Source organism: Bombus huntii, chromosome 2 (genome assembly GCF_024542735.1).
Source record: "Bombus huntii isolate Logan2020A chromosome 2, iyBomHunt1.1, whole genome shotgun sequence".
NCBI lineage: Eukaryota > Metazoa > Arthropoda > Insecta > Hymenoptera > Apidae > Bombus > Bombus huntii.
Window position 1 is genome coordinate 4,552,665 of NC_066239.1, and position 12,868 is coordinate 4,565,532.

Below are 12,868 nucleotides of genomic sequence, written 5' to 3' on the forward strand. Positions count from 1 at the left end.
AGTTTCCTAACCTTTTATAGTTTCAAATTTATTGAATCTATTTATTTATTTATTATTATATTTATCAGCCTCATATTTCTAGAAATCTAATACAATAAAATAATTTATATAATCCTAATATGTGATAGGGAAAAGTATTTATTACAGCTTCTAGTGTTGTATAAAATGAATTTTTGCTCTTATAAACAAGTATATAATTAGCTTCAAAATTAATAGTTTTGAAATAATAAATTATTAGATAGTTTTAATATTTTGAATATTTAACATGAGAAATAATTAAAATTATTTTATATTTAAACAAAAGTCACTAATCTGTTAAGCTTAATAAGAATTAAGCAATTCAAGTTATATCTTGAATTATTATAAAAAAGAATGATAGAAATAAAAATAATTATGTTCATATACCACAAGCAATAGTTTAAACCAAATACACAATCTTTTATATATAAAAGTCCTTAGATTTATTTAAAACATAGGAGTTTCGATATTATGTAATTATTTTATATAACATTTATTCACTAAACATGTATATAATTTCTTAAATAAGATTTTATTAATCCCATTACTATTTTATTAGTCTGCATTATATATATTTGTATTATAATTATGGATTATAAGATTCCATAAGTCCAGCTTCGTTCATTCTTTGCAATGATTTCATTGGATCATATGTTCTAGAACATAATAGAATATATTAATAAATGTATGAGAAATAGAAGCAAAATATTAAAACGTTTAAGATGTTTCAATTACTTGTAAAATTCTTCAACTTTCCGTTCATATACATCAGAAACAAGCATTTTCCATGTTATACCAACAGTAGCACAAAGTACTGTCACTATCCCTAAACTTTTCTTAACTTTTGACACATGAAGATTACGAAGTTGAGGTTTTGGTAATCTTCCTTCTGACATCTGAAATATTATTTTCACATAATAATATATGTACTACATACATATTATGTAAATATAATTTTAAATATGTATTTCCTTTTACAAGCAAATATTTCTATATGATGGACATTTTAATAAACATTTTTACAGTCTGTTATTACCATAAATATTAACATTATTTTTCCATGATGTATTATTAGTCATTTTAATCAATATGATGTTGATTAATAAAATTTATGTATTAGATAATAACATATAATACTTAGAGAAAAATATATTTTAGGATAGTGAAGCAATCTCTTAACGCTTAGCATATTATATTAAAATAGTTGAAACATCTATAGTTTAAAAGCAATCTTAGTACAGATATGAAACATATTACATAACATTCGATACCTTTCCTATTTACATAAAAATGGCAATTAATTTAATTGTAAAATAAGCAAAGATCATTAAAGAAAAGGTTGTTTACATACTTTAATAATGCAAATTATACACTATTCCACTCAACTCCAAGCTATATACGTATTATACTTTGAAGTCACGTCGATATTGTATCAGCCGGAACCTCTTGTAAACCATTCGTAAACTGACAAACTGTGAACTATTAAACTGTAGATGCGTTCTACAATCAATCCTTTATAACCCATGTGATTTTTAAATTTCAATTAAATGAAACTTTTCTTATATAAACTAAAAAAAATATCTTTTATCGTAAAAAAAGCATTTGTTATCTTAAACTCAAAAATAAACCGAAATAACTGTGAATATAAACTTTGTATATATAATGAAATGTCTTTTAAATATTATATAATATTCTTACTGTAAATTTATCATAAGATTGTTTAAAACGTAAAAGTATATATAAATATTTATCGTGATATCTTTTTTAATTGTACAATTTAGCAATTTTTGGGAGAATATAGTCTGTTAAGAGTGTTTGAAAAGTAAATATTTTAAAATGTTTGTGGCGAAATAAAAATAAAGACAGAATGAGTTTGCATAAGTATATTTTTTACAAAATTAAAGAAAATAATATACATGTTTCTATGAAAGGATCTAGTCCATAGACGAGGTATAACGTAGAGCTAATACTCAATGCATTTCTGTTATATGATTTAATGATTTCGTGATTCTTAATTTCACAAATTTATCACAAAATAAGATCAGAGCATTAACAGCAATTGAAATTAAAACTCCAGTGCATAATGAAAATAATTTTATTTGGAAAATATATATAGTCTGGTTCGCTAATCGTATGTTTTTCCAAAATGTTTACATAATCAAATTATATCGTGAAATATCTACAAAATTTAAGAGTGTTTTAAAAATGTACAAAAGTTATTCATTGATTCACATATGTAGGATATGTCTAATATGTAATACTTCTCAGTCAACAGTAGTATGTATGTTGAACAAGGACATTTTATACCTTGTTTATACAAAATACAAGCTCTTTGATATAGCCACAGATAAGACTAAAATGGTAAAGAAGTTTATGGTTTACAGGCTTCTAAAACATGCGACGCAAAAATAAATAGTAGATATCAAATCTATCTCATACCTGGTTTATGCTTGTATTATTATTATCAAAGGTGGATGTGTGTGAAAGAAAAACGAGATCACTTAATTTGCAGTACTAACAAAGAACATTATAATAATTAAGTGTATTCGTTGGTGATGTGTCTTCTTTAATGGTTTAATTACCTTTGAACTTTGAAATGCTAAGAAAAGATTAGTGACAGTAACTCTCGCGTTTTATCTAATGTCAATATTTATTAAAAATGCAGTAAGCAGTAATAGTGATAGTTGACGAAGAGTTAAGTTGTTGCGTAGGTATATAGTTACGACTACACTTGGACTATCTCATTACATCTATATGAATAAAAAGCACAAGTGTCAAGGGTGAATTGTTTGATTTATTCGTAAGTTTGGATTATATCAAAGTGATGTTTCAATTTTTTCTAGCTTATAATGTTTTTTTGTTACTTTATAGTTAGATTTATAAAACTGTTTGTGAATATTATTTATGGACTAATTTTGTGGTACGTAATATAACAGTTTGTGTAATTTAATTTATGATATACTATCCTTTTCATAATATTTTTTGTTTACATCTGTACTATTCATCATTAAAAAAGTTCATCAAAAAATTTTTTTTTCTTTGTGCTATTTCATTATATTATTAATATCTATAGATTTTGTAATCTGACATTTTCTTGTTTGTTATTTTTTTAATATTTTGGAGATATCTATATATTTGCTTCTTATGTTTAACAGGTTCTTGTGACGACTGTGTAAAAACAGTCAGTCTTACATACTGCGATCATGGAACAAATGATTGCTCTGAGTACTCAAAATCCATTAACTTTATTAGTAAAGTTTGGGATGATGGCTTGGAATGATACTTGTGGCAATGAGAATTGTTCTGGACATGGAGAATGTCATAATGGTACTTGTTTATGCGAGGTAATATTTTAATTGTAATTCATTATAATTAGATAATATTTAGTCCATTTCTTGTACTTTTGAATATAGTTTTTATGTTTTTTTCATAGATTCAGTTTGATGGACTAGAATGTCATGTTCCAAATTTAAGTTACTACATTGCATTCGCAACTATATTCTTTATGCTGGCATTTGTATGTCTAATACAACTGATTATGTGTATCATCGCAGAATGGCAGAAAATGAAAGCACCATCTTTTCTTAGAGCTTGTAGAGTCACAACACAAAAAGTTTTATATTTTATTGTATTTCTCGCATCATTGATAAGAGGAGCATATTTTACATCGCCGGTAAATATTATACAAAATGTATTATTAAAGATCTTAAATCTTCTTTAAATAATGATAAAATATTAAACTTATCTTTTGATAGACTGCATTTAAAGAAGGATGGTCCAGAAGTTTATTATCTGCATATTATCCACTTGTTTTAAGTGGATCCTCTTTAATTGTTTGTTTCTGGGCTGAAGTATTTCACTTAAGAAATATGTCATGGGACAAACCACAGTTTCTTTCAAAATCATTCATAGGTTTTGCTGTGTTTAATGTATTAACATACTCTCTGCTTTTAGCAGAATTTATTGTTACTCAAATATATTCCCAAGAAGATCAGGTGAATTAAATAAAAATATATATAGTAGTGGACTTTTAACCACTTGCGCTAGAAAGACGTGCCACGCACGTCAAGATGCTTTTGTTCCAAAATCGTCAGTGACGTGTATACCACGTCGATAGGTATTTCTCGCAGAAATAAAAATGATGTGTGCTGCACGTCGACTAACAGTCAGATCGTTCGTTTGTAATAATCTACTATACAGTAGTAGATTATTAATAAATAAAATGCTATTGTTGCTATGAGTATTTATTGATATCCATATAAAATTCTTTATGTAAGACCCTACCAACGCGCTGAAACACTGCTTAAAAGATTGCACTCGCAGACGTGGTGAGGCGACAAAGTAACGTGTTATATTGTAGCGCACTGCACGCGCAACTGTGAGTTTATTGGTAGCGCAAGTGGCTAATTATTTTTTAGTTCCTAGGTAATCTGTTACTACACTATCAGTAATTTTAATTCATTATACTCAAAATGATCTTTTTCAGAGCTTTTACACCCATGTTTTTAATGGTTGCTATGCAGTGCTCTTGTTTATTGTTGTGATATTTTTCTTAATTTATGGAGTGGAAGTGTACTTTAAAGTAAGTTGTTTGAAATTTTTATTATAAATAATGAATAAATAAGCATTCTATTAAAGTAACTTTGTCTTAGATTCGAGGTGGTTTCTTGAATGATTATCAAAATAGTACAATTTTGAATAAACGTACAGTCTCTGATTTAAAAGTTAATGCTGAAGAACAAGTTACTGCAAAATTATTTGATCCAGTTCCAAGTACATCACAATTATCTCAAGTGCAAGAACAAATAAATATTTCTCAATTGCATCAGTCACGTGTAGGATTATTATCACAAGCTTTCATGTTATTTATTATTGTTGGATTTTTATGCAGTGAAACACTTAGCGAATTCTGGAAAGCAAAGTAAATATGAAGATAATTTCTTAATTGGATATAATTACATTCTTTTATACTTAATAATTATTCATTACATATTTTTTATTACAGAGTTCCTTTATATAGTAGGAATTGTCATGATATTGTTTTCCGTATTATTGAAGTAGGCGTAATATTATGGTTTCCATGTGTGCTATGGAATTGTTTTAGGTTTGTATTGTGTATTATTTATTAATAAATAATATAATAATATAAAATTCCATAAACATGCTATTTTAATTTTTTGTTATTTTGATTATTATTTAAATATAATTATTTTTCATTTCATTTTAGTCCTGAACAGCTGTGGATTTTAAATCCGAAGCGTCTTTTGAAACGATTAGATCATTCGAAATACATGAAAGAAATAGAATTACAAGATAAAAATGCAGAACAAGATACTGCACTTTTTTCGGATGGAACATCAATTAACAGCAAAGATTGTTGGATCTGTTATGATAGTGAAAGGCAAGATGCTGGTCCATTAATACAACCTTGCCAATGTAGAGGTGATGTGAGTGCAGTTCATCACAATTGTTTGCGCCGATGGTTGGTCGAGGTAAAATATAAAATATTTTCATTTTGTAGAGGTATACTCGTACTTATCATGTTATCATATGTGCACTATGCATTTCAGAGTTCTATAAATGCTGACAGTCTTACTTGCAAAGTGTGTGGTACAAATTACAATGTTGAACATGCAAGTAAATTGGACTGGCAAAATGGTATAACTTCTCGTCATTGTTTGCAAACTATGGCCATTGTCACAACCATGTGTGGATCATCAGCTGCTGCTTGGACTCTCATTCAATTAGTAGAAGGTCCAATTATCAGAATGCTTGCAGCTGGTACTGCATTGTTGATTATGTATGTTTGTATAAGGTAAATTATTAATAATTATTGATATTTATGTTCACTCTACATGTATCGTTATATATTATATTTATAAGAAAATTTATTTTTAGGTTTTTAAGCTTAAACACAGTTGTGGCATATCAACGTGCCAAAATTTCATCTTTAAATATTATTAGTTCTGATAGTAACGGAAATGCACATGTTTCAACTATTAGTCATACAGTTTGTGTAGACTTGGCAAAATCTGAAACAGCCACGATATAATCGATATTTGATCATTAATAATGTAAGGTATATTTTGTCTTTATTTGTAAGAAAATTTAGCAAACAAAGCTAGAAAGAAATTTTTGCAATTACATGCATGTAAAAAGTATGCAAAATTGCATATATCATACATTGAACATTTTTCTACCATTCTTTATCTAAGAGTTAATGTTGGTAGTTATTTAACGAATTGTGGAAATCACACAATAATCTACTACTCTTTTAACAATTAGATTCTCAAATATTTTTATGGTTTACAACTAGTCTGTTAATAAGTTACCATAAATTTAAATCTTGTCTATTACTTTCAGTTTTGGCAACAAATATATACTTTCATTATTCAAAACAATATTTTTAGAATAGAAATGAAAAAATAATTTTGAAAAGAGCATTCTTTTATATAAAAATTATATATTGTATATTATTTAAGCAAAATAGTTTAGTTTTGAGTTTGCAAATATGTAACTTTAAATTTAGATTATAAATTGAGATATGCAAAATGGTAATAGTTGAAATAAATATAATTTTGTAGAATGGAATGTTACCATTATAAAAATAACGAGCACATATCTAATTTTATGTTGTTTTTGAAACTAATATGCTTTTTGGTGTAAGAGTGGAAAAACAAAATGTTTTCCTTTTACTGCAGCACTAAATGCACATAATTGGCTCAATGTTTATTGTGGAATGTTATAAGAAAAAATATAATATATGCAATAGTATATGCGATAGATCATTCTAATTATAAAAATTTGTTTATGACATGAATGCGCAGTTTGCATACGTACTACATGTATGGTTTTATGAAATCCAGAAATATTATGAATAATGATAAATATTTTATAAATAATTCATTGACGCGTGACAGTTCCAAGTAAATAAAATACGAATTGTTTCTGCGATATATGAATTTCATGTTTGAAAATACTCGTATTTCATATGTCTCTTAGTTTTATAGAATGTATATATAGTATCATAATTAACGAGTGATATATATTTCCATTTCTTGGAAAGAAATATGTTATGTAATATTGTAATACTAACAATCATTCTTCGCTGCATTTTTTGTAGTAGTACAAAAATATTCTAGTTTTAATAACTTATTATAAAGCTAACATGCTATTACGCGCGGGGTAGTTTTACTAATAACTGTTAAAAGATATATTTGTAAGTGTTAACAATTAGCAATCCCTTGTTAAGTAATACTGATAAAAGTATCTGTTTAATGTAAAGTGTTAAACTATTGTGATCAAAAAATAACATTATCATATATATTTTTTTATTATAAATCGGCTAATGTAAGAAATTTATATTGAAAGTATATGTTGTTTAAACAATTATATTATAAATTACCTTATATTATAAATATGTTTAAATTTAATTTAACTAATTTATTTTTCAAAATTCTAAAATTCAAAATTTTTGATATATGTTATCATTTCCATTGCCCTGCGGATGAAACTTAAGCATGTTGTTTTCTAATACATTATTTGATAGAACTAAAAAATACTATAGAAATGTAAAAAAACTATAAGTAAATATTAATATCAGCACTATAAGTATATTCAGGTAGAGAAAAATAATAATAAGCGCGAAGATACAGACTGTACAATGTCCAAGTTGATTATTAAATAAAAAGGCCAAAATAAAATTACATTATTCATTGTTAATTTTATTGTTATGTTTACAATACTTAACAATGTTATGTACCAAATTAAAATACTGATTATTAAAAGATAAAGTAATTTTTGATCAATGAATGTGGAAGAGCAGATTATAATGAAGTGTCTGATTTTAGGAATGATTCTGAGTACCTTTTATTACTATATTATTTTTTAGATCATTATTTAGGTACGTATAAGGAATACATTTTACCAATTAAATTCAATATTTAATAATAAGTAATATAATTATAAATATACAGATACAACAGAATTTAAAATATCGTTTAATATGAACTACTAATTTCATATTTATATTCTTTCCCGACATTAGATCTGCTCTGACTGTGCAATAATATTACCTGTTGCCATGTGTAAGTGTAAATGTTTGCTCCAGGTTACTTCTTGAGACTGAGGTTCTGTATATTGATGGATAAATTTTAAATGCAGTTTTTTTTTGTTCAACCTACGCTGAAACACAGTATGTATTCTATACAAAATGTAATTTAAAAGTAATAAATAAAAATCACAGATTTTTTCTGAAGAGTAGTATTGTATGAAATAAAATAATAAAAGTTTTACCTGCGATGCCTGCAATTGCTTCCGAAGCAAAATATTTGACATCCACGTCACTGTCTGTATTGAGCTTATCAAGTACAGGTTTTACTTGAGCTTGTACAGCACAAGGTTCAAGATAAGGTCCAATTTTTTGAAGAGTTTTAGCAACATTAAATCGTACATTAGCAACATTATCAGTGGCCATTCCTAAGACAGTCGGAAGCATCACCCTCGTTGTTATTTCTTGACCACATACTTCTGCCAATACCTAGGGAAAGCGAATGATAGAAAAATTATAAATTACTATATAAAAAATTAAATAATTTACTTACATTGATGCAGAATAAACATGTCATTCTGTGAAGATAGTTTTGATCCCTTGACATTGCTAAAACCTTAGGTATTACAGTATTCTGTGCCCATTCAGGGCCGAATTTTTCTACCAGTTTTTTCAAGTTTAACGTAGCTGCCTCTCTGATGGCATAAACGTGATCTACTAACCAAGTCATACATAAGGAATTTAGTTTTTCATCAAAGAATTCTACCCCAAGTTGTCCAGCTAGCAATGGCATGTATCTAGGACATATAAATAAGTATATATATATATATATATGTACATTACACTTTACATTATATAAAAAAAGTTTAATTTCAATAATTTCTATATTAACATCATAATATATTTGAAAAATTCTTACTCTATGATGGCATATCTTACACGCCATTTCGAATCTTCGGCTAATTCTACAATAGCTGGTAGAAGAGATTGTGAAAGTTGTTGTATGCCAATAACTTCGTTAACACATTCTAAATTGCTGATAATATTTAAGCGAACTTCTGAACATTCATCTCTGAGTTGTGATAAAAATAATGGTAACAAATGTTCGATTGTACTGCAAATTTAAGAAATTTAGTATTATTATTACATTATTTCAAACATATTTATATAATTAAATAAATATATATATATATATATATTTACTTGTATTTTCCAAGTATTGGACTAAGACCCATTATAACACTCGCTAAAGCTGATTTTACATGTTGGTTTGGATCTGATACAAGTTCTTTAACTATTGGTAATATTTGTGTCATAATGATAGATTCTTGATTGGATTTATCGAGATTCTGGCAAAAGTCGCGCACTTTGTCAGCTGCTGCAGCTCGAACTTCAGCTTCGATATCTTTTAATAGCACTTGAAATGCTGGTACAAGATCTGTTTTTGTAATTTCTGGACCTACAGCTTTTTGAAGCTGTAAATAAAAATTGAAGTTGATTAAAATTAATCAAAATTAATATTATTTAAATATTTACTACAAATAAGAAAAATATGTAAAAATAGCTTACATCTGTGAATTTATCTGCGACCATATAACGTACACGCCACGACTGATCACTTGCACATTGTCTAAGTGTAGGCATAACTAATTGCTCTACATCTTCTTGTGGTAATAATGCTGCAATGCTAACACAAGCTTCAATTGCCAAGAGACGTACTGAATCCTATAAAATATGATGTAAATATTAATGATATGAATATTTTAAAATTAATAGAATAATTGTTTGTTATGTATTATCTTACTTGTTCATCTTGAGCCAAAATAACAAACATCGGAATTAAATCTGCCTTTACATATTCAATTTCCATAACTTTTGCAAATTCACCTAAATGTGAAGCAGCAGATCGTCGTGCCATTGGAGTGTCATCTTGACATAAGTTACGGAAGTGGTTTCGTAAACATGCTAAAAAACAAAAAGAAGAGGAAGACAATTTATATTTATATAAGGAAACAGAGAACAAATCTTTTTATATTTCCTAAAATCTAAATTATCTTTATGTTCTACCTTTAACTGATGGATTAACACGTTGGTAGCAGACACTAAATAAACCACATGCTGATGTTCTTGATGTAAACCAATCTCCTGTTGCCAAACGATGTATCAAAGGAACAAATTGCTCCTCCAAATCTGTTGAGCTATGTTGAGCAGCAATAGTTCTTAAAGACTCCACTGCTTTATCTCGAACTACAGTTTCTTCAACTGTTGCCAAACTCTCCAAAGGTTTCTGTATTAAAATAAATTTTTATTACAAAGTTTACTAATAATGAACTTTTTGTTAAGTATTATCTTAAATATCTAAAGTATAATCTTAAATGTCTCAAGCTAAATGTTATCTCTATTGTAATCAATTTCTTTTGTTTCAAGTATACAATGATAAAAATAATATGCTAGCATTAATGTTCCAAAGTAATTATCTATTATTTGAAACACTATATGCATATGCATAATTATGCAAACATGATTTGTTATAATATAGCACATGCTTTATATGAATTACAATTATAAAAAATGATTCTATGACAATGAAAAAAAGTTAACTGATTTAATATCTATTTACTGGATTAATTACTAACTTATATACTGTATACAGGCGTCTTTTGTCTAAATATTATTGTTAGTTCAGCTGTTGAATGAAAAATAAATAACGATATATACCAATAAACAATGTACATATTCTGGACCTCCTACAAGAGGAGTAAATTGTCCAAGTTGTTCTGCCAAAGCTAGCAGAACTTCATCCTCATCATACATAGACTCAGTTAGAAATGGTATTAATTCGCTGCGTGTTCGTTCAATGCCTAATGCAAGGGCAATCGTAGATAATTTCTTTATTGAGTTCAGCCGTAACTGTAACAAGAAAAATTCCATAAATGTGCAGGTCAACCCTCTATGATTCACTCATTATCATCACCAATGCCTCCCTTTTTCAAGTAACAAAATATATCTCTCCAAATTGAAGTTTTGAATTTTCAAAGCTTTTAACGTGAGCATTGTTATACAAATAGATCATAATATTGAATGTATTGATATTGAAAAGAGAATATTTAGGATGACAGGAGACTAAAGGAATACTCTATCGAATTGTACGCTACCACTGTAGCCGCCTTGACACTCTGTTTTTTCTAGTGACTGCAGGCGGTACAGCAAGTCTATTACTTTGCAATTATAAAATATAGATTTCGAGCATTTTTAGAATCACCTGTACATCTTCGTTTTTTAGTTCGTCGATCAAAACAGCTATCGGATAAAGACTGTCGTCCGTAGTAGAGTCGCTCGCTGCCATTTTGCTGCCGATCACACCAGAGCTTGGAAACTCCCGTGTGTTCAAGTAGTGTTCACATTACTGCGCCATCTGATGGTTGTTACTATTACAGAGAACTAGCGGCACATGTAAAATCTTTTCTTCGTCTTCTTCTTCTGCGAAAGAAAAATCTATTCTGTCACATATTTCATCTAGATTTACAGTAACGTTTGAATTATGTTTAATAAATCAATTTACAATTACTTTATACTTTCAATGGGTTCGTATGTTTTAAAATAGGGTGAAATGACTTTTTCTTTTTATTACGTGTCAAGAAGTTTGCATATTATTAATGACATTTATCTTCTATTGTATGGTCCTATCTTATAATTTTATTTTAAAGAAATAATAATATAATGAATTGCAAAACATAAAAGATGATAATTTTTATATGAATATATGTTTGTACCATAATCAATTTTTTAAGATTATATAATAGTATATATATATATATATATCGATTTTCATTTAGTACAGGTTTGATTTTTTGTAAGTGAAATATGAAACATAATAGAAAGTGTTTCATTGAAAAATGTTTTATAGCCACTACATTCACATCCTTGAAAACATAATATTATCATCTTTTTCTTCTTCTTTTTATCAGTTAATTCGTCTACATTTGCTTTTATCATCTCCAGTTTGATCATCCGATCAACAATAGTATTTTTTCATAAATATTCTGGTATTTTGAATTTAACGAATAATTAGTTAGTCAATGAATGGGAAAAGAAATAAAAAAAAAAAAAGACATGAAGTACATGTTCCAGTTTCGATAAGCAATTACTCCTTTTACAATCTTTTCATTAGGATATCGTTGTTTTTTTATTATAATTACTGTGTCAATGTAAGCAACAATGTTTATTTCTTTTTGTTGGATATCCACTTTTTATTTTTTCGTAAGTAAAATATTTCTTAGTACTAATATGCAAAATGTATGTATAAAAAATGTCTTTAATGTATGTATAATATAATCTTAAGAGATAATGATTTTAATTGTGCAAATAAAAAATATATATACATACGTCTTTTTTCGGAGTTCTTTTTTTTATGAAAATATATACGTCTTATCAGTATGTACATAATAATCTGCTATTTATATAGGGCAACAACGTATGGGACTATCACATCTTGTTTAACGAATCAGTATTGCGCGATTCAATACTTCTGACAAAGATATAATACTTATTTTATTAGTGAAAGAGCTGTAACAGTTATACAAAAACGTTGAGAGCATTGTTCATACCAAATATGCAGTGGGCATAATATTAATGAGAAATGATAAAAATGAGATAAAAATAACAAGGTAATAATTTTATTATCGAAAATTTAAAGTTGGCAGAAAGAAGACACGTGTACATCGACAAGCAAAACGAATAGTCGAAACTAAACAACGTGTAAGTATACATCATTTATTACGTCGGTTATCAAATGATATT

At 27.3% G+C, this 12,868-nt stretch overlaps 3 protein-coding genes and 1 long non-coding RNA gene across 8 annotated transcripts; 1 reads left to right on the forward strand and 3 right to left on the reverse strand.

Annotated features, from left to right (window-relative positions):
• Positions 1–531: 531 nt before the first annotated feature.
• Positions 532–1,535, reverse strand: LOC126878042 (uncharacterized). Its single transcript, XM_050640432.1, has 3 exons — positions 1,370–1,535; positions 754–914; positions 532–674 (listed from the first exon to the last, which is right to left on the reverse strand). The coding sequence occupies exons 2-3, from the start codon at positions 912–914 to the stop codon at positions 605–607; spliced, it is 231 nt and encodes a 76-aa protein (XP_050496389.1). The 5' UTR covers positions 1,370–1,535; the 3' UTR covers positions 532–604.
• A 351-nt stretch (positions 1,536–1,886) lies between these two features.
• Positions 1,887–2,596, reverse strand: LOC126878045 (uncharacterized). The gene is made up of 2 exons (XR_007695546.1): positions 2,458–2,596; positions 1,887–2,371 (listed from the first exon to the last, which is right to left on the reverse strand). It is a non-coding gene; the product is annotated as an uncharacterized LOC126878045 (long non-coding RNA).
• Positions 2,483–8,275, forward strand: LOC126878039 (uncharacterized). 4 transcript variants are annotated; one of them, XM_050640426.1, is made up of 11 exons: positions 2,483–2,818; positions 2,890–2,938; positions 3,174–3,362; positions 3,452–3,691; positions 3,774–4,013; positions 4,505–4,600; positions 4,671–4,939; positions 5,024–5,122; positions 5,246–5,510; positions 5,589–5,833; positions 5,917–8,275. In XM_050640426.1, the coding sequence occupies exons 3-11, from the start codon at positions 3,222–3,224 to the stop codon at positions 6,068–6,070; spliced, it is 1,749 nt and encodes a 582-aa protein (XP_050496383.1). In that variant the 5' UTR covers positions 2,483–2,818; positions 2,890–2,938; positions 3,174–3,221; the 3' UTR covers positions 6,071–8,275. The 4 variants fall into 4 exon arrangements, with proteins under 4 accessions (XP_050496383.1, XP_050496382.1, XP_050496381.1 ...); XM_050640425.1 differs by having other exon boundaries at positions 2,894–2,938; XM_050640424.1 differs by lacking the exon at positions 2,890–2,938.
• Positions 7,940–11,497, reverse strand: LOC126878038 (serine/threonine-protein phosphatase 2A 65 kDa regulatory subunit A alpha isoform). 2 transcript variants are annotated; one of them, XM_050640422.1, is made up of 10 exons: positions 11,331–11,497; positions 10,787–10,978; positions 10,136–10,355; positions 9,873–10,033; positions 9,638–9,793; positions 9,272–9,543; positions 8,988–9,182; positions 8,622–8,865; positions 8,314–8,557; positions 7,940–8,197 (listed from the first exon to the last, which is right to left on the reverse strand). In XM_050640422.1, exons 1-10 carry the CDS (start codon positions 11,412–11,414, stop codon positions 8,193–8,195), a joined length of 1,773 nt encoding a protein of 590 aa, XP_050496379.1. In that variant the 5' UTR covers positions 11,415–11,497; the 3' UTR covers positions 7,940–8,192. The 2 variants fall into 2 exon arrangements, with proteins under 2 accessions (XP_050496379.1, XP_050496380.1); XM_050640423.1 differs by having other exon boundaries at positions 7,940–8,202.
• Positions 11,498–12,868: the final 1,371 nt, after the last annotated feature.